The sequence below is a fragment of the Acanthopagrus latus genome, chromosome 20 (genome assembly GCF_904848185.1).
Source record: "Acanthopagrus latus isolate v.2019 chromosome 20, fAcaLat1.1, whole genome shotgun sequence".
Taxonomy (NCBI): domain Eukaryota; kingdom Metazoa; phylum Chordata; class Actinopteri; order Spariformes; family Sparidae; genus Acanthopagrus; species Acanthopagrus latus.
The window spans coordinates 20,260,738-20,287,753 of NC_051058.1; the positions used below are offsets into that span (position 1 = coordinate 20,260,738).

Sequence of the window (27,016 nt, forward strand, 5' to 3'; positions counted from 1 at the left end):
TGTGCTGTACTTCATTTGTTTGTTCGCCTATGCGTGCCCGTACGCGTGTTTTCCAGCCGCCGTTTCCAGTCAAACTCGACCTTATCAGACGGAGATAAGTCGCAGAGCGGCCCCGGACACCTTGCTGGAAATTATCAGCACACATGCCACATCCACAGCTCTTCCTGCTCCTCTCGCAACGCCCCTTCCCTCCGTCACCCCCCCCCCCGATTGGGATCTCGACCGCGGTGCACGCGGCACGTTTGACCCGCTCTTACCCCTCTCCTTCCTCTATCTGCCTCCATGCTGATTTATCTGCGCTTTATCTTTATCAAGTCATCCATCAACCCCCCCCAGCCCACCCTCCATCTCCTCCTACTCCTCTCCGGGATCGGCGAAGGATCAATATGGCCGCACGCTGGCTCTCAGCTCGCTCTGCACACCTACTGGTCTGTGTCAGCAGGTTACTGGAGGTCCAGCCGCCTCCTCCACTCACGTGCAGAGTGTGTTTAGTGTGTTGGAGCTTTTGCTTTTCCTTTCTCGGTCAGCACTCAGACTCTCAAAACGATTGTTCTGTTTCTATACAACTTGGATTAATTTCTGTTGTTTTGATGATCATTTCTTTTACAGCTTTTGACGCCAGTGTACTCACCAAAGTGATGGCAAAGATCTGGGAATGTGGTGACAGTGGTGCAACAAAGTAAGAGCGGGCAAGAGACACGGTCAGAAATGTTTAAGAGGCTGTTTGTATGAAGTGTCGTCTGACCACATCTGAAGGCAAAACAGTTCATCAAAGCTCGTCAACACACAAAACTCGAAGGCTTTTCGTGGCTTCGCACATATGAAAAGTGATGGAGGTCGAATAAAACAAACCAGAACCATCTGAGATGTTCTTCTTGGAAAAGGGTTTGGAAAAGGGCAGGAACTTTCAAAAGGTGATTGGACGAACTGTCCGTCTATCACAAGCTAACTTCAACCAACCAGTCACATCAACATCAGGAGAGCTCGAGTGGAGCGAGTTGGTAAATCCAATCTTTGCTTAAGTTGGTTGAGAGAAAAGCGAAAGCATCCGTCACGTAGGAGCGTGAAGGCTGGCGAGATGGAGTGGAGATCACACGATCCTGTGAATTCAGCTCCCTCGCAAGACGTGAACAAAAGGTTAAATCCTGCCTCCATAAACACTGTCACACATCGGGACAGTTGTCGCCTGGATTGGGAATCTTTGTAGATTTGGTTTGGGAAAATTGCAAAAATGGTTGAACAGTTCCAACATCGGAAAAGTGTTGACATGGTGGGAAAGTCAGGAACTATCTGAAGATCTGACGGCCTTTATTTGAATCATACAGATGTTTTTAGACCCAATTCAGCCAGAACATCTCAACCGACTGCATTTGGAAGTAAAAGCAAAAAATGAACGCATTCGGTGCCGCTAATCATCCCTCAATGCCCAGGAAAACTGTGCGTACACAAGTTTAGTGAGAAATGGAAAGTTTGGGTAATAATTTGCTCGTTTTTATTTCCCAAACAAGTTTTCTTACAACCTGACTACCTTCCGAATACAATCTTGTTTGTACCAATAGAAATGATGGCCAAAAGGAGACCGAAACCCAAATTTTAATGAGCTGGGATCGAGGCAAAATGTCCAAACCGGACTGAGCTACCAGTGTTTTCTTTGGACTTACTGTACTCGGTCTGTGCTCGCCTTCAAACAGAGAAAACCTTCCAGCTGCAGAGAGCAGAGCCGGACTCAACACGCCAAGACGGACGTAGAAATGCAGCGGCACGAGCATCACAGGGATGTACTAGCACACACACACACACACACTCTCTCTTTTCCTTCCACACACACACCTCCCCTCACTCTCCTGTAATAAAACACACAGTGCCGTCCATTCACAAAGCTATGCTGCTGACACTCGGGCTGCGCTGCCTGGCTCAAATCCCCGCGGCCCCCTGGCTTTGACGGGGCTGTTCTGAATCAACACGCAGGAGTACAGCTTTTACTTCCCCACTGGAAGCTGTTAAACGCCTATTACTCTCCACGCTCGGCCTTTACAAACCCATTTTCACTGGATTTAATCGACTTAAATAATGTTGTAAACTTGCAGTCACTTTTGGGTAATTGTAGAGTCTTTTTTTAGGATTCTAACCTGAAACAAATGTAACGAAGACTGTCTGCAATTTTGGGGAAACCAAAGAGGCGACTGCAGCTAAACTAAGGAAAGAAAGTGCAAAAGAAAGCCCGAGTCTGAAAACCCTAAAACACGAGTTATATGGAAGCCCTGAGTGGCCAGAGGGAAGGTTGTTTTATCATTTTCTATGGAAGATTTTTTTTTTTTGCAGAAAAGAAAATGTCATGTGGGAAAAGATTTCTTTGTACCAGAAAAAATTACCACTTGGTGTCACACCAATTTTTTTCCTCAAGAAATCTCTCTCTCTCTATATATATATATATATATATATATATATATATATATATATATATATATATATATATATATATATATATATATATATATATATATATATATATATATATATATATATATATATATATATATATATATATATATATATATATATATATATATATATACACACATTAAACTAATCAAAACTTTTTTTGACAACTTAAAAAAAATTTGGAAAAAAAACCCTGAAATTTTTTCTCTTGGGGAAAAAAATAAACAAATAAAAAAAGCCTTGGTTTCACACATCGCCTTATTTTATCTGCTGAATTTTATTTATTTATTTTTTAACACTGACCTAAAAATTAACAGATTTTTTTTTGTCCATTTCTGTCAAAAAAATCTTCTCCTGCAATTTATTTTTTATGTGTTAAAATAAACGGCAAAATAATTTCACTTCCATTTTTTTTCCTTAAAAAAATGTGGGAAAAAAATCCAGGCAGAAAAAAAAAACTTTTTTTTCCAACTCTTGAATTTCAAATTTTGTTGTGCACATGGTCAGTTTCTTTTTCTGATTTTTTTTTTTTCTGAACACGTTTATTTTTTTTGTGTGAAAAGGAAGCAAAAAAACGATACTAAGGATAGGTGAAAAAATATTTTAAAAAATACGTATATGTGTGAACTTTTTTTTTCACATGTTTGAAAACATGACAGAAAAAAAAAAGAGAAAAATGACCAAACTCACAAACAAAAAAACACTGTCCTGGTAAAACAAGGCTGTCAGGTCATAAACACATGAGAGAAAATCATGTAGCTCAGGATTAAAAATGGATCACTAGAAAAAACAAAACAAAACAAAATAAAACAAAAGAAAACAAAACAAAAGAAAACAAAACACGGCCCTACATGCTTCCTTAAATTAAATCTTGTAGACGGATAAAAGCTGGCAGAAAACTGGCTGGCACCGCTCATAGGTGTTGTATTTGATGGAGCAACGTCCCTCAACGTGATGAATGAAGGTTCACTCCCCTTAACTCAATGTGCTGCCTCAGCCAGTCTTTCACAACCAGCCCATTCATAAAACCGCCGGGCTGAAGTTTGTGTGTGTGTGTGTGCGCGCTCAGTCACCAGGCCAAGTGTGTTTATGTGTGTGCATGAGTAAGTGGATGAGAGGCTGTCAAAAGAAATCATCTGTAAGAGAAATCAAGCATTTTACTCGCGGGGAAAACAAAACAGTGCAACAAACACAAGCCGGGCCTCCGCAGAGCGAGCGAGCGAGTATCCAGGGCATATCTGGCAGCCACCTGGCTGTTTTTGTGCACTTTGTTGCATAGCAGCTGTATTTTGGAAAGTGGCGAACACAGAGCTGCATGTTTCTCTTCTGGGGAGAGAAGGGAGTTGGAGAGGGAGGGGCGTGACTCGGTCCCCAATCGCCCCATGCTCCAAATAGGGCCTGATTGGGCCAGTTCTGATCCAGAAAAACAACCCAAACAAGAGGAAGGCTGTGAATTCATGACAAAGCAGAACACGCAGAGCCAGAGAGACACACTGCTGGGAGAGCCGAGTTATACCGGAACCGTTCCCCTCTCTTCTTATTCTCTGTCTGGTTTTTTAAGGGGAGTTTGTGATTAACCATTAACTCTGACTTCGAGCGTGAAAGCTGAACACAACCTTCCAAATTCCCAGGATTTGCTTGTTTTCTTTTGTCTGATGCAATAGTGCACTGAACATCACATGGCCCAGACACAACAGACCGACACAGAACAACCAGCAGCAACCAGGGCTTAATGCTGCGTCGCCTCACACTGCCGGTGAAGCAAAAGCTCAGTCGCCAGGATAAAATGGCAGCAGTGAATGTTTCATGCTAACCAGAAATAAGTCCAAAGTTTGACAATTGTACAAAACGTGGCGGTGTTGTTCAGAGCCACGTTGGAGTCACACCAGGCCATATTTTTTAAAGGAGGCCTGCGGATGTTTTCAGCCATTTTTGTGGCGTCAAAACCGCCCTTTTTCTTTTCCCCTTCTACGAGAAGTTGGACCCTCTCCATCCGTGAGTGTGGCAACAAAAAAAAAAAAAAAAAAAAAAGAGAATCCAGAAGAACATGCAGATATACAACTCTCGCAAAAAGAAAAAAAAAAAAAAAGGTTGAAATCACAGCTTCCATTTCTCTTGTGATGCATGGTTTCACTTCAGAGGTGTTTCTTGCTGGCGGGGTCCGCCACCTTCCACATTGCTCAATCTGCCAAAAAAGCTGCAGAAGGGCGACGTGTGGACTGTTAGTTGGACAAAACGAGCAACTCAAAGATCTACGAGGCTGCGAGAACATGTCTCACAATTTTCTACCATTTTTATGGATCGATAAAAGAGAAGTTAAAGATGTGGGACTTCCTGTACTTCTGTAGGTATTTAATACATTTCAAACATGCAGGTGAAAGTCGTCCCGGGGCTGCGTTTTCCTCCGTGCCCGCTGCTGAAGCTCATAAAATGCGGTAATTTCCACCATGTTTGTACAAAGTTTCACAAGTCTAATAATAATAATAATAATAATAATAATTGTGCGGTCTCACTGCAAAATACAGTCAAACAAAACAGATGATGCACATTTTCACAAAGCATGTCCTCTTTTCTTCCTCCCCCCTCCTCTCCCCTCTTTTCTTGCATTCTCTCCCCTCTTCGCTAAACTTTGCTCAGTGAAAAGCACTGCGACGGCGCTCTACGGCCACAACTTCCTTTATAATTACTGCAAGGCACAAAACTAAACAATCGTCCCACACAGCTCCGAAAATCTCTGGATTAGTTCACATCTTGGAACACTCAATGTGTGCAGAGAGAGGGAGAGAGAGAGAGAGAGAGAAAAGGGAAAGGGGAGGAGAGGAGGAGGTGGAGGAGGGGTGGTCGTCCAGATTTTTAAATTCGACTTAGTCTGTACAGACACAGGAAGGGAGGGAGGGGTTTGGAGTATCCACTTGGAGAGGAGGAGGGGGTCTGTAGTACTGTAGGGCTTTTTTATGAATGAAGACCGAAGGAGAGCAGCGGAGGACTGAGAGAGGGAGGGAGGGAGAAGGAGAGAGAGCGAGAGGCAGAGAGAGGGGGGAGGGAGAGGCACACTTCCTCTTACGCACGCAGGGAAGAAAATTTATGAATGGGTCACATCTCTCGAGCTGCTCCAAGTGTAAACAACATACTTGGACAAAGAAGAACGAGCTCTCGGCTCTCAGCGAAACGCTCCGACGAGGACTTTTCTTTTTTTCTTACCGTTTCCTGACACACATAAAAAAAGCAAAAGCAGTGACACGTTCAAACGCTTTTAATTAAGTATCGTTTGTGCTATAAATCTGACTGACACCTCCGTGTGTTTCTTCCCCCCGCAGGCGGTAAACAGACAAAGGAGATCAGCACAACGTCAGGAGGACGTCAGCTCGCCAAAAACTAACAGGAATCCGTCTCTACTTAAAGACTCAAGGCACCAATGGCTTGATTACTGTTTAAAAAAGGAGCAGTTCACTTCAAAATTAAAAAAAAGTTATTCTCTTCTCAGCACCTCGTCGATGGACAGACGGGGGAAAGTTTCTTTGTCCATACAGCTCCCTCCAAAACAACTGAAGTAGATCGGGAAGTGAACACAAAATGGCTCCAGATGTAATCCACTAATCTAGAAGCCCTCAGAGCCGAAATTAATCCAAAAAAAACATTAATTTTAAGCAGAAATCTTCTCTGTTGCTGCTAAGCTTAAAAAAAAAAAAAAAAATGAGCGCACACTCGTTCTGAAGCGGCTCAACCACATGTTGAGGCTGTAAATAATGTCTTTTCAAACCACTCTGAGATCTCAGGGGTTCCTGAGACGCGGATTAAGCCGGACGTTTGCATTTTTATTTAAAACAAGTCCCCGTCTGTTTCAGTTGAAATGTTTCTTGGCACTAACATGTGGATGAGTAAATAATGGCTGAATTCTCCTTCTTCTTTTTGGGGGGGGTGAACTGTTCCTTTAAGGCCTCCAATCACATTACATAACTATGGAGTTATCACCAACGGCTCAATTACCTTTAAAACACACACACAGGCAGGTCAGCCAGTACATTAAAGTTTGCATGTTTGTCTAACCTTCCCTCAATGGCAGCCTGCAGACAGAGCACGCTTGTTAGCCGCGAGCGGAGGGAGAACAGACCAGATGAGATAGATTTACCAGATGTGCAGGTATTGCACAATCCCTCCTCCTCCTCCTCCTCCTCTTCCCCCCCGTCCTGTTCCCTAATCTAGCATTCCAACATGTCCCAGTGTTTTCACGTCTCTTCTCTATTCGCTGTTACTGTCTTCTCCTCTCCGTCAACGCCACACCCGAGCAGGTAACGACCTGACTCAGTAAACAACAATGTTTAATTTTTTTTTTTTTTACCAGGGCACCGTTTCCAATGCAGGCCTCAATTATACTCCGGTCACCTGGGATTAAGGCTTTATGCTGCCTTTTTTTTTCTCTCTCTCTCTCTCTCTCTAACATGTCTAGAGTTTCCAAAACAGGTGAGTCACCTGTTTTGTTTTTTTTTAAAAAAAGAACAGCAGACACTGCGGACGCCTTTATGGGAAAATATACAAGGCTTTGTTTGGTTTTAATAGAGCACATGCAGCACAGAACAAACGCAGAGATGAATATATTTATAGATGCTTGTCAGCTTCAATTTTTCCCTGAATAGAGACGCTTGAACTCAACTCCGCGGCCATTGACTGAGACCAGCAGGGACACTGTCTGTCAACGCGGGAGAGTCTCCGCTACGTATAAGTGAGCTGCCCGTCAAACCGAAGCCCCCGTGACCCTGCAAATCACACCCTGGTCAAGCGTTAGCAGAGGCCTGACAGCTGATTGGCTGACGGGTCAGGGGGTTAAGTAGACATGGCCTCCGAGTGCCCCGGGGCTCATCTACACTTCCTCCCCGGCATTGTGGGCCGACACAGAGCGACAATGTTGCGCAGGGGGCATGTGTCACCGAGGAGGCCGGGCGGGTCGCGACTCAGAGCCGCTCGCATCACGTGATGTTTACACACAAAAGGACGCATGGGCTCCAACCACAGGAAGCGCCTTTGACTCGGGACTGAAAGCTGTCAGTTCTACGTTTGGGATGAGATTATTTTCTCCCAACCAATCGGTTCAGTGTCATTGCTGAAGACGGGCGAGAGAAGCCTGCAGTGCGTTGAATGGGAGAGAAAAAACAAAAAACAAAAAAAGCACTGTTTGCAGAGCGACACGTCCTCCCACCCAGATCCTGACTCGCCATTGTTGAGACACAACAAGAAAGGGAAAGTCATTCAAATAGCTGCTCAGTTGTGCAGCCCAGGAATTTGCTTTTCCATTTTACACCTTCCGACGTGCACAAAGGCCGATCTTTGTACCTGCGCCCTGAATTTCTTTTTTTTTTTCTTTTTTTTACCGGTTTCCTGGGCCGTACCCATTCAAGCTTTTCAAAGGCATGCAAATGGATGACGGCAGCACATCCAAATTCACTCCATGATGAACTGGCTCATTAGGCCTTCTGTTTCTGCATAGCTCTGTCTGCCAGAGAGATTACTGTAACATCAGCGGGTTACAGTATCCCCACCTAAGCCTCTGGCCGTGTCACAGCCAAGACTGGACGCTCGTTTTTTTGTTTTTTTTTCTCCCCTCCCCGTCTCATCTCATGCAGCTGTGTCAAATCTGAGAGGAAAAAAGCTGACGATGTCCACGTGCAGCTGTGCATGTTGCATGGATCAATGAAAAAAAGAGTCATGTATGATCAGGAAATCTAGTTTCCGGTGCAGTTTTTTTTTTTTTTTTTTTTTAACAGACATGGTAAGTTGAAAAGAGAGGTTACTCACAGTTCTCAGAGTGGAAATCAGGAACAAATTGCTCGTCACTGTCAGGAACCTGAGCTGAAATGAGAAGAAGAAGAAAGAGCAGCCGTGACTTAAACATCATTATTATTACATTTCAGAGCAAATCTGACCTTTCTGCCTTCCTCTTTCTGTCTTACTTTTCCTCTCCCTCTGAAATCTGAGTCAGAGCCGGCCTGAGCTTCGTTCAGACGACTTAACACTTCACACACGGACGTAAGAACATTGACCTTAGGCCTCGGTAATTAAACAGCTGCAAAGACGACTGCTTCGCATTCATTCAGTCGACAACCGGGATGTGAAATCAGATAGAAATGGTGCCAGGGGGGCCTCTGTTTCCAGTCAGCCTTCATTTTTCTGGGAGATTTCGGTGCAAAAATAGCCGAAGCAAACTACCCTCCCACTGTGTCGTCACTCTACAGCCTTTACATCCTGCAATCAACACTTAATTCATTAAAAAAAGACGCGTAATTTTCACTCTTAACAACTCAAAATGGGCTGACATCTGTACGCCCGGCCGTCGGGTCTGTTCCACCAGCTTTTTAACCAGTTTCCTTTTTATTTCCGTTACAGAGATCCAGACAGACTAAACAGGCTGTATCTGGCAGGACAAGTGAAGAAATCTGTCAAGCGGTGTGACGAACCAGCTCCTCTGATTCAAACCCCCGCTCTGTCCCCAAAGTGTCTAACAAATCGGGAAAAAAAAAAAAAAAAAAAGTAGTCTGGATTTTGTCCGCTGCGTGAACGAGGGATGGAGAACAAATCGAGAGAGGTGAATGAGCAAAGGTAAGGTTTTATCATTTAACGGTGTGTCTGAAGAGAGGCTACAATGATTTGTTGAAAAAAAAAAGATAAAACTTGAGGAGTCGGTGCAGCGATGCGAGAGTGTGTGTGTGTGTGTGTGATATCTTGATCTGAAACATAATGAGCTGCAGTGGTGTTCGATGTCAGCGGCCCCTGATTGGAAAACGCTCCCACAATGAACCTCATGCAGGATCAAACTGAAACAGCACAGTCAGTGGTGCCAAGCCCAGGTGCAGCCGAGCTAGACAGACACTATTGTACAGCCTCCCCCCCCCTTTTTTTTTTTTCCTTTTTTAGGAATCCAAACCCATTCACAATTGTCCCGTTCAGAGCTTTTTGGACATTGAGTCACACAAACAGGTTAGAAAAGCCCGAATCACTCGCCTGCCAACACCCTGCAGAGGGGCGAGGAGGTCGGACTCACCCACGGCGCCGCGGTTTGATCGCCGGCTCTTGAATTAACGACCGAACCGTGAATCTACCAAAATCTGGCTTCGATCCAGCTCCACGAGGTTTCTGAGGGTTTTTTTTTTTTTTTTTTTTTTAAAAAGTGTTTCCACTGCTGGGGGACTCACACTTACATCATGGTGCGAGCTGGTAGGGGAAAAGTTGATGTGGGATCATTAAATATCATGAACTCAATCAGCGGTGTAATGAGCTGCGAAACAGAGTGGCACCACGCAGCGGGGGAAGTTTGGCACCGCTCGCTGACTACAAATGGACGCCGGGCGAGGACACCTGCAGAATCCACCATGACTCGGCACCAAAACATGTGACTGTGACCTCATCCGGAAACAACCTGGGGCTCGTACCTCACGCACTTTTTCTCAGCAATATATTGAAATGATATCGTCATCGTGACACGAGACCATCGTCTGAGTGTTTGTTTGTCTTTTCCTGTTTTTAAAGGCCGATTTCATGAACATACCAGACAGTTGGACTTGTTCTAATACCTGACTTTACACACTTAGTCATTATATCCACATTACTGATGATTACTCATCCTGACATCCCAACAAGATGGTCGACATTAAGGTGTTCCATCAAAAATATTTTGTTGCCCAGTCCTAACATTTGTGAAGTGCTTCTGAGGACATACTGAGGTTCCCAGGTACTTTCACGTCATTTGAAATCCAAAAATGTCCAGATTTAAAGTCTTTGTCATCACATTTTAAAGGTGCAGTGTGTAAGATTCAGTGGCATCGAGCCGTGTGGCTGCACATCATGTAAATACCCTTCGTCTCAGACTACTGCTGAAAATGTAATCAAACATGTACAGTCCGGGGTCGGCTGCAGAACTACTGCTGTAGAAACATCAGAATTTCTTAGTTTCAGATGATTATACACCAATTTGTTGAATATTATCGCACATTTCTTCCAATAAATCCCCTTAAATGCATCTCAGGCGTCTCTCTAATCAAGATTAATTAATTTTCACTCATTTCAAGGAGATAATTATGACAAATTTGATCATTTGATTTCAAATACCAAAAGGATTTTTGGTTTACACGAGTGGTTGTGTAGCTGAAACACCAGATGAGTTTGAAAAATCGAGCATGTTCCTGCTCTTGAAAACATTAAACAGTTTAAAATGAAGCACTGAGACGATAAATCTGACCCTGCATTCAACCTCAGCCGTCTCCTCTCCCCCCCCTCTCTCTCTGTGCTCATCCTCCCTTTACAGTTTCCAGTCGATGATACACAACACAGAAACCAAAACTCGAGGCAGACACAGAGCTCCAGAGACACCAGAGAGAGGACAAAAAGAGGAAATAAGAAATCCAAATCCACTTTCGTGTCGTCACGCCGCTCCTTCCTGTACAGAGGAAACCGGACGACGGCGTTTTTTTTGGAGCGTGTTCAGATAAATTACATCGATTTCTTATACAACACAGCATCCTGCGGCCGACTATACCATAATAATATTACCCCCTTTTAACTTTTCAGACCTTCAGCCTCGGGGTGGGTGGAGGGTTAGAAACAAAGCTGCTGAACGAGACAGAGCAGCCGCCAATATTTCGTTCTGCACATCCAGCGATCAATCTTTTTTTTTTTTTTTTTTTTCTCTCTCTCTGCTGGTTGCAACACGTCCAGAGTGGAACACGCTGGACCTCATAAAGAGGCAGCAGGAGGAGGAATCAGAGCATCAGACGTTATCGCGACGCTGCCGAGCGCACTTTCCTGTGTTTGTGTGTGTGTGTGTGTGTGCGGATCTGATTCGCTTCCAGGAACACCTCGTCAGAGGCTTTGAGATGCAAGTCAGCACAAGAAGGAAAAGTGTGTTTATACGAGCGCAGACGCATGTTCTCCCCGATGCTTCCAGGCACCTTGAATGACTTTTTTTTTGTTTTTTTTCCTCTCAGTGGGAGATCCTGGGAGGAGCGACGCCGCCTCAGTCATATAAACCTAAAGGCCAAACTGAGACAAGATGTGACAAGCTCCTGAACTCTTGCCATTCAGCGCTTCACCCTCTCTCTTCTCTCTCTCTCTCTTTTTGCTTCCGCTCTCCTTTGGAGAAAAAAAAAAAAAAAAAAAGAACTCCCTCCAGCTACCCAGCTTTTACAATCTTGGTGAATCCCTCACAACTGCAATCAGTCATGATAAGGTCTTTAATTAATGCAACAGGAAAGGAGAGGTCTAAGCCGGGGAAGCTGAAAACAAGCCCGTACTTAGGTTTAAATAACACTTTGATAGAGTTACACTTCCATCTTTCTCTCCTGGAGTTGCTTTTTTTTTTTTCTCTGGTCTAACTCACTTCGCTGTGACTCAACAATAAGCTGCCAGTGAATCTGTAAAGTCAGGACATAAGATAATGTCAACTTTTAAAGGGTTAGTTCACCAAAATGACCCAAAAAAATACACACTTTCCTATCCACCTGACAGCTGTGCAGACAGTTTTTTGTTTTATTTGCAAAGATTTTAAAGTCTAGAAGAGAAGGGGAGACAGTTTGTGGTGTTAAAACACTTAAGTTCTGTACTTTAGTATAATTTTAAGGGGCTTGTACTTCCACTTTACTACATGTTGGAGACAAATATTGTACTTTTTACTGCCCTACATTGATTTGATTACTTTTGTTATTTGTTACTGTGCAGAGCCAAAGTCTCACGGCATTAAATTACTTTATTTTATCGGCAATCAGATAAAAAAAAAAAAAAACAACAAACAGATGCTGAATGTCAGATCCCATACATGTAAATATATTAATAAAAAGTTGGATATCTAACACTTTAAGGCATTTACTCGAGTATTTGTATGAGTGACTTTCTTCAAGCATGACTTTTTGTCAGTGATTGAACGTAACCAAGTTATTTTACACAAATACTTCACTTGAGTACAATTTAAAGCCACTTTTACTCGAGTATTTCCATTTTCTGAAACTTTAAACTCTCACATATAGACGTTTTTACTCCATTATATTAAGTTAACAGTTACTTTACATATTACATGCTGCATCAGAGCCAAATTTACCTTTATGTAAATAATTATATTTTAAAATAACGTCTAAACTTTAACTCATGTATGACTTCTGGGTACTTTTAACAACACTTTTTAAAACTCCCTTCACGCTCATTGCAGTGAGCTGGTTGCTCTTATCCTGCTACAGACTTTACACCACCTGATGTAAGTGGACAAAGTGAGTTTTTTGTTTTGTTTTGGTGAACTGAACCTTTAAGTGTGGCCCTCACAGTGAATACAAATAGGGCTCCAACTTTGAAGCGACACCTATTGTCGCGGCTTTATTGGTCCCTGTCGTCTTTGTCTGCCGGCGTGAAGTGAACTTGCTGGGTTTTTTTGACGCTGCATGTGAAAAAGGTGAGAAAAGCTAACGTGGATGCAGCATTGTCTGCCACGAACAGGACCGGCCGGGGAGGAGGAGGAGGAGGAGGAGGAGGAGGAGGAGGAAGGAGCTCAATTTAAATGTCTGGTCTTCCCTCAGAGATGACCGCTTGCAGCTCGTCCTCTGATTGTAGCCGCCTCGCTTCCTTAAGTTTAGTTTGCTGATCTGCTGTGAAGACAAAGTCTGCGTGTGACTCAGAGTCAATACTGCGACTACTTGTTTCTGTTTTTAAAAAGGTGACGTAACGTTTCTAACTAATCTGCTTTTACTCCTAATGACAGAGCAACACCCAGACCTGTGCTGTTTGCTCACCTCATGAGAAAAGCATTTACATAGAATACGAAACAACACAATGCCGAGTGCATAAAAGGTATAAAAGGTTACAGACTTAACTCAACAATCAAAAGGCTGAAGGCACTTTAAGATCCCCTCAGACTTGTTTTAAGACGTCTCTGCTTCGAGACTTTGATTAAAAGAAATCCTCAAATATATCTCATTTTAAGCTACTACAAGGAGCTTTTAACTGGCTGTGAAACGGGAAAATAAGATCCCAGAACACTGTTTGAAGCTAGAAAGGTGTCAGGGTCCGCCACACAAACAAAGTAAAACAGAGAAGATCTTTCTCCTCTGATTAAAACATTTCTTCCCCTAGAAACTACAAACTGCACCTTTAACTATTCAATTTTTCGCCTGCCAGCGGGATCTGCGTGCAGACCGAAGGCGCCTGTGTTTACATCCTCCCAAGCGAAGCTGGAGTGAGGAGTTGAAGAGAAGCAGGAGGAGATTTTTTTTTCATTTAATTTCATTTTTGACATTATACGTTGCAGGTTTGACAGTGGAAGCACTACCACGCTTGTCCACAGGGGGCTCCAAACTCAACTAAACATCAAAGTTACCTGTTGTAGCTTTAAAATGTTTAAATACGAGTCACAAGATGTCTCATATTTCACTATGAAATCAATTCTGAGTGTTGAGCTTTCCCACATCACACATGTGTAAGCTGCATATTGGACCACGGCAATATCGTGGTAAACAACAGACATCTCAATATTTTAAAATCTCACCAGAAACAATTCATGAATTCGAGGACTGAGCGACAAACTCAAATCTCACAGATCTCAATATCAACCAGCAGAAAACAACACGTGTCACATTTAGATATAACAGTGTCCAGAATCAAAGGTGATATATGTACAGTTTCATCTCATGCTGACAATATAATATCACACATAACTGTATTAGAAGCTGTGATGTCACAAAATCACTTATAAAGAGCCTGAAGGTGAAAACAGCCGTCAGCACGCTGAGGCTCAAAACATCCGGGTGAAGCAACAATAAGCGGATCTGCGTTGTTCTGTCGCAGGGGGACTTTAAACAGGATTTATCAGCTCGATGCGGTTCACATTAAATGTCAAGAATGAGTGGCATTTCCCTTTAAACCTCCACATCAAAGCACATCAAAGCCTCCGACACAACTCAATTCACACCTCCCGCCGCCGCTCTCCGTCTCCACCGGCAGCTTGAAGCTCATTCGTGGCCTCCGTCCCGCCACTGTTGTTGCTCCGGGTTCACACGATGACTCACGTTGTTTCCCATCCTCTTGACGTACGGTATAATTACTCTATTAGGGCTCACATCATCGTTGCACTTATTAAGTCTACTGGCTGACAACTGCCTCTGACTGGGCCTCATTTCATTGCTATGCGCCTTTTGAGTGACACAAGCCAAACAGCCTGTTTGTTTGCATTGGCTGCTGGCTGGCACGCACGCTACATGCCAACATGGCCAAAATAGGACATGCTCAAAGCTAATAACGTCCCGTCTGTGTTCTCTCCGGACTCGTTCTTCTAAAACTCTTGTATGTTTTATGAGCATGTGTGTTGCATCAGAAAAGTTTGGGCCCTCGAGTGAGATTCAGCAAAAACTTGAGGAGGTCAGTGTTTTTCACCAGAGCACATTCATGATGAACAGTGGAAATGCTGTCAACGGAACGATGGAAGTTAAAGGAACAGCACGTCCAAAAGTGAAAACTCAGGCGTTATCTAGTCAGCCGGAAGTTTCGTAGTCCACAAAACATTTCATGGAGCTTCACAGCCGCCGAAAAGCAGCATAAAATGTCTCTGAAGTAATCCAAGTCTCAGGAAGCCCAGAGATCCCAGACTGATCTGAAAAGATTTCATTTACATCCTTTTTTAACCGGAAATACTCAGAGTAGCTTCTAAGCTAAAAGCGCTACCTGGTCTGAAGCAGGTGAGCGAACTCGACCGTGTGTCAGGAGTGTGAACAACGTCTTTTCAGATCAACCTGAGATCTCAGCGTTCTCAGACTGATTTGAAAATATTTTATTTACACCCCTGACACGCGGTCGAGCCACTTCAGGCGAGGTAAGCGCCAACGCTTTTAGCCTAGCAGCTACAGAGAAGATGTCTTTTCAAACCAATTTCAGATCTTTGGTGTTCCATAGGACTTGGATTAAACTGGACGAGCTGTACGGAGACATTTTGTTTCTGGTTATTTTCTACTTTTTTAAAAAAAACAAGTCCCCATCAGCTTCAGCTGTTCAGGAGAACGCTGCATCACTGTGAAGCTCCAGAAAATGCTTTGTGGACTCCTGACTGTCGGTCAGCAGGGAGGTCGAGGAGACAACCACTGAACTCAAGATTTTTATCAGACTTTTACTTTAAAAAGCTGAATAAAACGTGATGCGCGTGTTGTATTCTTTAGCTTCTCTGTGTTCACCAATCTTTTTCCAGACAGCCTCACGAGGAAAAGGAAAAGGAAAGTAAATAGCAGCTCACCTTCTGTGAGCCATGTCTCTTGGAGTTGGCTTAAATCCTGGAAGAGGTCTGAACAGAAACAGAGAAAAACAGAGAACAGTCAGACCACAAGTTCAGATACTGCAGGAGTCTAAACTGGAGTCTCAGACTTGACGTCCCCTCCAGGGGTTCATGATGTAAACATGCGTCATGTAAAGAGACCAGAGGGCCGACTTCCAACTTCTTTACCTTCAGATTCCTGAGGGGGTAATTCTGTGTCCATGTATTTCCTTTTCGCAGCCATCAACAGTCTATTTAGGGGCCCATTTCCATGCGACTTCTGCAAAAACACACAGACGTTAACAGAGAAGCGAGACGCAGCGAGTCTGCAGAACAGAGAGTCATGTCATGTTTAATGTGGACACGAATGACGATTAATGCTAAATATTTATAAAGCTTCACATGAGTCTGCTGCAGCTACAACCACACATCTCTCAGCTGCGGAGGCATTTCTGTTGAAGGAGACCAAAAAGAAAAGAAAAAAGAAAACACACAAACGCGCTGTTTTTGTTTTTTTTGCGTCTGAAGAAAGTGACCATTTGGCGCACGTTCAGCCAAACTGTGCCACAGAACAACCCGCGCTCACAAACATCACCAAACGCGTTGCTCTGCTGTACTTTGTTGCAGATTTGTGTGAAGTTATGAAGTATTTTTTTTTTTCTGTATCGAGCACACAGCTGCTGCTTCTGCTGCTGCTGCTGCTGCTGCTGCGGCTGCTTCGGCACAAAAACTCGTGCAGGACGCGACGCGGATTCACCGAAACACACACAGAGAGAAACATAAAAGCGCACAGGAGGCGAAAGCAAAACACACACAAAACAGAAAAAGCATTGGAAGTTAACATCCATACGTACATTTGCTAAAGTGTAAGGCACTTGCTGGTCCAAATATCCATCCATCTTATAATCCATCCGTTAACCGTTTGTGGTCATTTAGGCTGAGTTGAGTGAGATCCACGCAGCCTGCAGGGGAGAGGAGGGAGCTGCCGCCGCCGCCGCTGCTTGTGAATGGATCTGCGTGGAGGCTGCATGCATAATGAGCTCCATTCACAAAAAATGCCGAGGGGAAGTGATGGCGAGTGATTACCCAGCGGGCTGCTGCCCTCTTTACAAATCTCTTCTTTTTGTTTCTGTTTGTTTGTGTGTGTGTGTGTGTGTGACAGACTTTACCTTTAACTTCCAGGTACTTTTACGCACAATAATTCACATGTATTTGGCGACTTTGTGCTGTTTTTTTTGTTGTTCATATCATTTGTATATATTTTTTTTTAAAGCAACATGTCCACCACCTCATAAATCCGCGCGCGTGTGTGTGTTTGTGTGTGTGTGAGTTATAAGTGTTATTTATCGCTCATGTTTTTTGGGCTTTTTGCCACGTCTGCCCCGGACGGACTGCCAGGCTCCTACTTTTTTTTTCTTTTTTTTTTTTCCAAGTGACGGGAAACAGATGTTGTAGTTTTGACTCCACAGCAACACTACAGAAACTAAAACCTTATTTCGACGAGGAATGAAATAAAACAGCAGTACGCACGCAGTCGGAGCGAGTTTTTATTATTGAATTTTAGTGACTTTTGGAGCGCCAGCTGTTCTGTCATTTCAGCTCCAGACTGTTTTATTTTTTTATTTTTTAGGAGACTCGCTCTTCTCTTCTCTTCTCTTCTCTCTTCTCTCTTCTCGGACCAGACGGAGCGGCCCGATTGGTGCATTTCCTCTTTCAAGGGCTCGAATTTCTCGCCTTTTGTCCTGCATGAATATACTGACTTATGAATGAAGTCTCGGTTCAAAGCTGCGAGCCAATCGGAAGCGAGGTCGCCCGTGCTCCTAGCAACCGGGGGCGGAGCTTTGAGCCACAGCGAGCCAATCAGCTTCCTCTTGAGGGGGCGGGGCTATGGGGCTTTTTTTTTTTCATACTGGATTTTCCAGTTGTTTTTCATTCACAAAAAGAGAGAGAGAGGGAAAGTCTGAAAAAAAAAAAAACTTCCATTCATAAAAACCTGCCCTGGCACGACAGCCCTGACATGTTGTTTTTCTTTTTTCCACCCCGGGACAAACTCAAAGAACTTCACCTTGTTTACTTCACTTCACGTCTCGACTCCCCTTTTCCTTTTTTTTTTTTTTTCTTTTTCAAAGTGGTGATCAAAAACTAAAAAAAAACAACCTCTCTCTCTCTCTGCAGGATCTCTGTACGTTCACGCTGATGTCAACCCAGCTCAGGGATACACATTCTAACATTCTTGTGGTTTTTTGAAAAAGAAAACCACAGGATTTAAAAAAAAAAAAAAGTTCTGCTCCACGAAGCGTTTTTCGTTCAAAAACACCGTCGAGGAGGGTGAAATCCTCCGCTCGTTCGCGTCTGCAGACTGAAGCCAAGGGCTGTTTTTTGTTTTTTTTATGTTATTATTTTTTTAAGGAAGCCAGGAGACAGGAAACAAAAAAAGTTCTTCTGATGGGAGTTGAGGTCGAGTTTCACACACACACACACACACACACACGCTTCCTCCTCTGTTTGTATCTGATTCAATCTCCATAAACAGGTGATACTGTACATGTTACTTCCTGCTTAATGATGTTTAGATGTACATTTAGATACACACAACAGGCTATAAATTTTACATTAGCTGCCCTGCGCTCGCTGTAGAGCAGCACTGAACCAGGACGGGCTCGAAGGATATTACAAAAGGAAACATTACGGTTGCTCAGGACTTGATTCATTACGTTTTAAGCTCCTCTGTAACCATTTGAGGTTGATATGGTGGAGATACGAGGGTCAAAGGAGAAGTGAAGGGAAGCAGATGGAAAACAAATGTGGTGAAATACTGGAGAGTTTTTTTTTTCTCTCTCTCTGACTTCTGAAAATCTTTCAAGTTAAACAGTTTAAAGGAGAAAAGAAAATCATGCGAACAGCAGCTAATGCTTCGATGAACAGTTGTTAAAGAGCTTCAGACTCCTTTTGTTTTTCATCAGCGGTACCTCATTCGATCCCGGACATTACAGCAAAGCTAAACATTATTCTGTTATTTCCCAAAAACCACACATGACTTCAAAGCATGTCAACTCAAGACAGGGGAATTTCCCCATTTTAAAGCCAAAATAGCATTTTTTTTTTTTTTTTGTCCGTCTGGTGGGTCAAGTCCAGACTGTAACATCTCAGGCACTATCAGATGTATCCCTGTTTCATGTTGCCCAGATGTTCACGGTCCTCAGAGGATGAATCACGATGATTGTGGTAATCATCTGGTTCTTCCTTCAGGTCACCTGGCAGGTCAAAGTTTCACTTATTCAGTAAAATACCTGCAGATGGTTTGGCACAAACTCATCTCATGCAGAACTTCATGGTCCTCAGAGGATGACTCCAGATGACTTTGGTGATCCTCTGATGTTGCCTTTGCCACCAGCAGGCCAAGGTTTTCACTTATTGAGCAAAATATCTGCACACGTAATGATTGTTTAAGCCCAAATTCATGTTCAGGAATTCATGTTCCACAGAGGATGCACCCCAACGACTTTGTTGATCCTCTGACTTTTCCTCTCATGACATCGGCAAGTCAAAAATGTTAACTATTTTCACATATCCAAAGAAATAACTGCAGATGTTTAAAACTAATTTTTGAATGAACATTCATGGTCCCCAGAGGATGAACCCCAATGACCTTGGTGGTCATCTGACCTTTCCTCAAGTGTCACCAGTAGATCAACGTTTCCCTTATTGAGCTCAATATCTGCACAAATAATCCTTGGATTAGCACAAAATTTTGTTCTGAAATTCATGTTCCTCAGAGGATGAATCTCAATGACTTTGGTGGTTCTCTGACTTTTCCTTTCTGCTCATCAATGCTTCCACGTATCCAGTCAAACATCTGCTCAAGTAATCTGTGGTTTAGCCTTAAGTTTTGTTTTGGAAATTCATGTTCCTCAGAGGGTGAATCTTAGTGACTTTCTCTGACATTCCTCTAGCGCCACAATGAGGTTCAAATGTGTTGTTTTTGAGTGAAATTTGTGTGTACTATAACTGTAACCATGAAATTTGGTTCATTCATTCATGTTCCCCTCTGGATGAATTTTAATGATTAATTTTTAATATTTCTAGTTTATGACCATATATGTACAAACCTAATGTCATTCAGCCTCAACTGTACTTTCTGTGCCAATCTATTAATCAACTGTTAGAAGCATTAGCAAATGTTAGCATGCTGACAAATTAACAGTAGTCCGTGAAGAACCGCTCCAACTGCCTGCGATTAGCTTTGACCCTGATTATAATAAACCCTGAATCTGACCTTTTTCAAGCAACAAACATTAGCTGAACAGAAGCAGAGCAGTGGGAAAGCAATCACGGGTGGGGCGTCACCACGCGCTGTATCATCTTTCAACATTTTTCATGCTAATCTGGTTTCAGAACAATGGTCACTGTGACTGTGTTAGCACGCTGACATAATCATTTATCTCACAGTGCTTCTGAAAACAGCCTCACAGATCCGGTGGTTTAGACACACACACCTGTATCACACTTATCTCTTTAAAACAAAACAGCCAAAGAAAGAAAAAAAAAACCCCCTCTTTGGTTTGATCGCTCGCAGCTAACATACACAACCTGTGATGAGACATCATGAGCCGAGAATGTTTGGTTTCATCATGTAGAGACTTCCTTCTTATATAAACTGTGAGGAGGATGGGAACATTTGTGCTGTTTCTGCAATATGTCACATATATTACAGCATGACTCAACATTATTGTGACCACAGAACTGACAAATTCCTGCTTTTGCAACAAAATAAAAAAAGGTCACGCTGGAATGTGTCACATCGAACCCCGTGAGCTGTTTGGACGCAACATTTTCCATCTGAAAATTACCTCTTCTGCATGTGAATCATCTCTTTTTTCTGTCTGTATGTGAAAGTAACGTCTCACATGTGAAAAAAAAAAAAAAAACGATTCAAATATAAAAGTCCTCCTGTGGAAAACCCCTCTCTCTCTCTCTCTCTCTCTCGTTGGCTCGCCGTCACCTCTCACCCATGGGTCGAATCAAAGACTGAGTTGACTTTTGAAATCGCGGCACGTGTTCGGAGAGCACATGTGTTTTTGATTCGCACATGGTTCGACATCCTCAGAGGAAGAAATACCTACGCCGTACGTGATATACCTCCGTTTAATGTTGTGCTGATGCGCTTCACGTAGCCGCAGGATTTACAGCCTCTTCAGATCGTTACGGATGGATTGAAATTTTAACAGAACGCGGGCCGTCGCCATTTAGATCACCTATTTCATTCATGGCTCGCACACACACACACACACAAATGCAACACGGCGCTGATATGCATTGTGAAATCTATTGTAATAGTCATCCACCCCTGAGTCTAATATGGCTTTGTCAGCAGAGAGATAAGTACTGACAGAGACAGAGGGGAGACATTTTAAGTCCAGTGCGGTGCTGTGGAGTGGACTCAGAGTGCTTATTGATCAAAGCTGGCTGTGGCGTGATGGATGGCTGAAATGTTATTATAGCTGAGAGACAGAGAAGTGTCGAGATGGAGGCAGACGGGAGACGGCGGAATACTTTCAGGAGAGAAATTAAAAGACCAAAAAGAGAGAGCGAGAGAGAGAGAGAAAATTAAAGAAGGGAAGAGGTGACGAGGAGCCAGAAGGAGCCAGAGGCCGAGGCGTCTGTGGGGGAGGAGGAGGAGGAGGAGGAGGAGGAGGGTGGAGTTGTTTGGAAGGCTTGTCGACAACACCTCTCCGTCTTCCTCCCTCTGGAGCGTCGTCTTCCCCTCTCCATCCCTCCCACTCCTTCCTCGCTCCTGATAAGGCCGATGGTGACCGATAAACAAGTGAAGATCTTTGATAAAACAAGGACACGCCACACGGGGACTTACTGGAAGCCTGATTTAAAAAAAAAAAAAACCCCAGTCTTCTTTCCCAAAGTGTGTCCATTGTCATAAAATTTGCCATTTTATATGATGTCGTTAAAGACTTGATGTCCTTGTTGTCAACTTCATCTTCATATCTTAATGGTCCAAATATAAATTGCAAGTTTTGATAGTTCATGGTTTTGCTGAATAAGTTGTTTTTATGAGCACAAACAAACAAACACAGTCTTTGATCAGTCTGACGCGGCTCTTCATCAAATCGATGAAATGAATTTAAAAAATAAAGGCTTCAACACTTGAATTTCTAACTTTGATACGACACCTTATTGTTTTTCTCCACCGTTTTCGATACCATGGGGGAAAAAATAAAGGAAAATATATTCGAAAAGATGAAACTATTTCTATTTTACACTGGAGGCGGAGAACAGTGAAAGAAACATCAAATATCACACATGTTTTTAATAAAAATGTTTTGTTTCCTCTTTGAATAAAGCCTTTAAAATACTACATGTGTCATTTCTCTGTCAGAGGAAAGAGAGAGTGGAGAAAGTGCAGCTGGTATCCATAAATGTTAAGAATGGATCGATATTTTGATATCTTTGGTGACATGATTGAGGTTTGTGTTATAACCCGGCAGTGTATCGCATCTCTGTGTGTCTTTCATAAAGTCGCCCATCTTCACCGACCAGCTGCGTCCGTAACGTGTGTGCAGCGGCTGAACTCCTACTGCGACTGTAATGGATTCCCATAACAAGCTTCGCCCTGCAACGCCAGGCGCTGCCAAAACCAAAACCAAACCATCTGGGTTTGATCCATGTGTGCCAACATCTAAATTCCTCACCACAAGTGGATTTATTGGGTTTTTGTTTTTCATTATATTTTGGTGCATTTGAACTCTACGGTTAAAAGAAATGCAAAAACATTAATACACTCTGTAGATTGAACAGTGTAATTTTTAAGAAAGTAATTTAAATTGTATTTTTCTGGTTTTCTTTGGGCCAAGTTGTAAAGACAATACTGACATATTATCATCTGTTGAATTGAGAGAGCAAACTAGTTTTCCTTTTAGCTCTGTTTTTGGTCTCCACCTGCTAAATGTTCCTTTATGTTCATCAGCCAACTTCGTCCTCACATTCACAATAAATGAGCTCACTTGTTGTGAGGAGGTGGAGGTGTTGGTGGTGGTTTGACCTTAAGGTTTTCAAGTGAGAGATCACTATTAGTGATTGCGGTTCAACTTCTGAAAGAGCAGAACCATTATTTTGTAAACGAGATGGGACATTTTACGCAACAGAACACGATCTTTCCCAAACACTCAAGTAGGATTTGTTTCCTACACGTAACCAGAACATAAACACAGCGATGTCACAACATAAGATACAAATCTGAACATAAAGAAATGTTAAGTTGCAACATAAAGAAAGGTGATGTTAGCAGTAGAGTTAAAGGCCGGACAACCAAAACAATTAGCTGATAGGAGCTAAAATGCTCTGTAGAGTTGAATGGATAATTATCAGTAACTGTCAGTTTAACCTTTTTGCACGCAAGTAGTCATGTCATCAACACAGTGTTGTAAAAAGTTTTCCACAGTCATACTTGAGTAAAAATAAAGATATCGTGTTAAAATATTACTCTGGTAAATATTAAAGTCACCCAGACGAATAGTACTTGAGTTAAAGACTTGTGTCTAAGTAACTCATATGATATTATCTGGCAAAAATGTACCTAAGTAACAAAATTAGTAAATAAAGTTTATACACGTATTCATACGTGTATGCTATATAATATGGGTCCACCCTGGCAGATTATTTGATATAAACTAAGCATTTTAAACACATTAATTTTAAAATGTGCTGCTTTTTGCTCTACAAAGAAACTAGTAACTTAAGTTATTGAGTAAATATAATGCAGTGAAAAGTACAATATCTTCCTCTTAAATCTGGTCGTTGCAGAAAGTGGAAATACTCAAGTAAAGAACAAGTACTTTCTTAAATTCCATCACTGTCTAAATACAGTCACTAGAGCTGTTTCCAGTTAAAGCAAATATTCCGTATGGTTCTTGTAAACTTCTGAAATCAAACTGGCGTCCGTCACCTCACACTGTCCCCGTACGTGGACGACATTAGTTCAGCCGTCACAGGACCATTAAAACAAACAGGACTTACTCTCAGGCTGCAGGCCGCCAGAGACCCCGGGTTTGTTTGGAGTGTGGACGGGCTTCCGAGGAAGAGCAGCCTCTCTCACGTGCCATGCCAACTGAAAAATGATTCCTAATGCAAACACTCATTGTGTGAAACACAGTGCAGTCGGTCCCTCGTTTCTCATGCCCTTGTACCTCGCTGACGTGTCCGTACCCAGAGACAAACCTTTTCCAGTTTCTCTTCCAGAGTGACCAAAAATAATATCAACAGCGCGTAGGTTTCCTGACTTATCACACATCCTTACTGTGCCACGTTGCCAAATCTGGACCCCCCTCAGGACCGCCTCGTGTCCTGCTTGCTCAAAAAAAAAAAATAAATAAAAAAAATCACGCTGCCTGATTTAACATCCAGGAGAAGATTTCCTCAGCAAACAATACATACCTGAAAATAACTCCAGACAAAATAGAGACAGCCATGTTTCTTGCGTAGTTTTTTGTTTTGTTTTTTTTCAAAAACGCAAACGGCACTTCCTTGAAAGGTCACGCTGGATTATTTGAACTTGCAACCTTCCTGGAAAGATCCCATTGTTTGGGGCGTTGAAGCGCTTCTATATCATTGTTGCTGTTGGAGAGCTGCCCCCGAACAGACACGCATCAGCGCCTTCATTATGACAGCCAACACACTGCGCTCCACACAAGAGAGCTACGAGTTTGATTTGTGGGTCACTTCTGTTGACATGATTGGTTGTTAGCTTCGGTGATGTTCCAGGATTGTGATTTACACCTCCTGGCGATGTGCTGCTGAGGCTGGTGCAGGGGATTGTCACTGCCTGCTGGGCTTCAGACCACAGGGACGAGTCGAGTGATTTCCCACCCGTGCACCACCCCGGTGGAATTCCTGGCAGTGATGTTCAGTCAGGCTTCACCCGCCTCAGCTGAGCCCTGCCTGCTCTCAGCAACAGAGGAGCTCTGGCTGAGGTGTCTGTTACCATTTCTACACCAAAATTAACACAAATATAATGCATGTACACCCCTTAAAAGTAGGCTGCTCGACAAAACAAACAAGCTAACAAACTAGCAAGTACGAAGTTTAGCCAACTCACTAATAAGGTGTTTGTGTGTTTCACTAATGCGCTAAACTCCAACAAAAACTGACTTCTCTTAATATTTAATGTCCAATAGATCTATTTTAGCAACCCATTTACTCCAAAACACAGTATTTCATAATTAAATGGTGTTAAAATGATTGCTAATGTTTCTTTTAGGCTTTTAATCCATTTGATGGGAGCATCTAAGCCCTTCCAAGAGCCTACAACTGCCAAAAACTTTCCTTTTAACCAATCAGACACAGATTTTCACCCCTTTTCCTTTGCTAAAGAGTGAGACTTGTTGCTCTTCTCTTCGTTCTCATCTCTGCTGAGAGTTGCACATGTGCAGTCCAGATCAGGTACCGACATGGAGGCCAGTGACAATGCTCCTCTCGTCTAATTTTAATCTCAACGCAGACTGAATGATGTCCGAGCGCTGCTTGAAAATCCTTTTACTTCAACGCGCACCATCGTGCTGGAAAAGGGGCAAAAATTAGCACGAACACCCAGGTGTCAAGATCCCATCACAGCTGATAAACACACGAGACGTCTGCAAAGTCATCTGACCCGAGAAGAAACGCCAATTGTACCTTTTCCCATTAAAGACAAAAGCCAGATGGGAGTGGCTTTTTTTTGTCTGGTGTGAAAGGGGGTGTGTGTTTGTGTGTGTGTGTGTGAGAGAGGAGAAAGAGGATGAGACAGAAAGAGATCTTTATTAGTGCGTTTATGAGAAAGTGTGTCTGCGTCATGTTTAATGCATGCGTGTCCCATACATCCCCACCTCCTTTGCTGTAAAAACCCACCCAGGGCCTGTTCTTCATTCCCCCGGGGACACTGCACCGTTGCTGGGATGCCTGCTTGTGTATAGCCATAGTCAGGAAATGTCACTGCTGGCATCTGACGAGGGCTAGTGCGCCAACCCAAGCGTGCCTCCTCGCCACCTGCGGCCCAACCTCCTCCGCACCAGACACTGGCTCGCTTGTTTGTTCACCGACCATTCCTTGCCATCGCCGTCCAAAGTCAGCCTGTCTGGCCTGCTCCGGGCCTGTGAAAGATCAATCAGGTGAGCACAATAGCATTTATAGGGGTGTTTTTGACTGGCGGCCCTGAAGAGAAGTGGCTGCCATGCAGCTGCACCGGCCCAGCTGAGCTGCCAGAGAAAACACAAAGCTGACTCTAAACTCTCCCCCACACAGATCTACAGACTCTGCAAACACCCAACTCAACGGTTTGACAGCAGAAAATACAGCTTAGCAAACAAAATGTGAAAACCCACCTTCAAAGCATTGTGTTTGGTATCTTTTACTATTTTGTTTCAATAGTCTTTCCATTTTAAATTGCACAAACCTTTATCGAACATACCGATTACATGAAACATTTTACATTTCTGCATTTAAATCTCGTTACATATTATGCTTAGTTGTGTATTTACATTTTACCATCAATTGTCAAACCTGGAGAAATCTCTGATCTTACTCGCTTGGTCACCTGTTGGCAGAAGTTCCTGGGAATCATCAGATGATACATCAGACTGTGAAGAAGGTAGTCTGCGAAAGTAAAGTGAATTTAACTTTATTATCTAAGACAACAAGTCCCATGATCCCACACAACTCCAGTACATCATCACGCTACTGCTTTTTTTTGCTGATGGACTCACAGCGGTAGAAATTACGTACTTGTAACATTTCTACCTTCCTTGTAATTGCTCTAAATTGATTGTAATTCTGATGAAATGTTCCATCTTAACGTTTCTTTAGGTTCAGTCTCAACTTCATGTAATGTGCTGTGCTTATAATCTGGTTACATTTAGGCACAATAACCACTTGGTGAGGGTTAGGAAAAGACCACCTTTTGGCTTAAAATACCTCATTCTGTCGCCACAAACATGGCTGAAAATTTGTTCTGAGGTCTCCTGAAAACTATCCAGTGGTTTGACATTTACAAAATGCTGAAACGCAGTCTGGAACAGTGGTCACTGGCTTGGCCACACTCTCGCCCACCTGTGTCAGGTATGTAGAAATGTCAACATGATTCACATGATACCTGCAGAATCATTTTAATGCTTTATTCTGCCGACTGTGTCATCAGTTCACTGTTTCTTTTCACATGATTTAACGAGATTAACATAGTAACAGAACATTAGCAATTAGCAGAACTTATCCATTAAGGAATGATATCTAATCTTCAATTTCATTAACTTCTTGGGGATCATACCTCGT

At 42.9% G+C, this 27,016-nt stretch overlaps 1 protein-coding gene and 1 long non-coding RNA gene across 4 annotated transcripts in view; one reads left to right on the plus strand and one right to left on the minus strand.

The window, feature by feature from the left end:
• Nucleotides 1–23,942, minus strand: part of etv4 (ETS variant transcription factor 4) — a 45,541-nt gene extending 21,599 nt beyond the window's left edge. Inside the window, exons 1-4 of one of the 3 annotated variants that reach the window (XM_037081926.1) lie at nt 16,561–16,617; nt 15,896–15,986; nt 15,689–15,736; nt 8,233–8,286 (exon numbers count right to left, since the gene is read on the minus strand). In XM_037081926.1, the coding sequence (XP_036937821.1) occupies nt 8,233–8,286; nt 15,689–15,736; nt 15,896–15,986; nt 16,561–16,617 (250 nt within the window). Of the gene's footprint in view, nt 1–8,232; nt 8,287–15,688; nt 15,737–15,895; nt 15,987–16,108; nt 16,360–16,560; nt 16,618–23,734 lie in introns of those variants that run through there. The other 2 variants (XM_037081927.1, XM_037081928.1) reach the window with 2 other exon arrangements.
• Nucleotides 8,841–11,586, plus strand: LOC119010080. The gene is made up of 2 exons (XR_005071894.1): nt 8,841–9,033; nt 11,415–11,586. It is a non-coding gene; the product is annotated as an uncharacterized LOC119010080 (long non-coding RNA).
• Nucleotides 23,943–27,016: the final 3,074 nt, after the last annotated feature.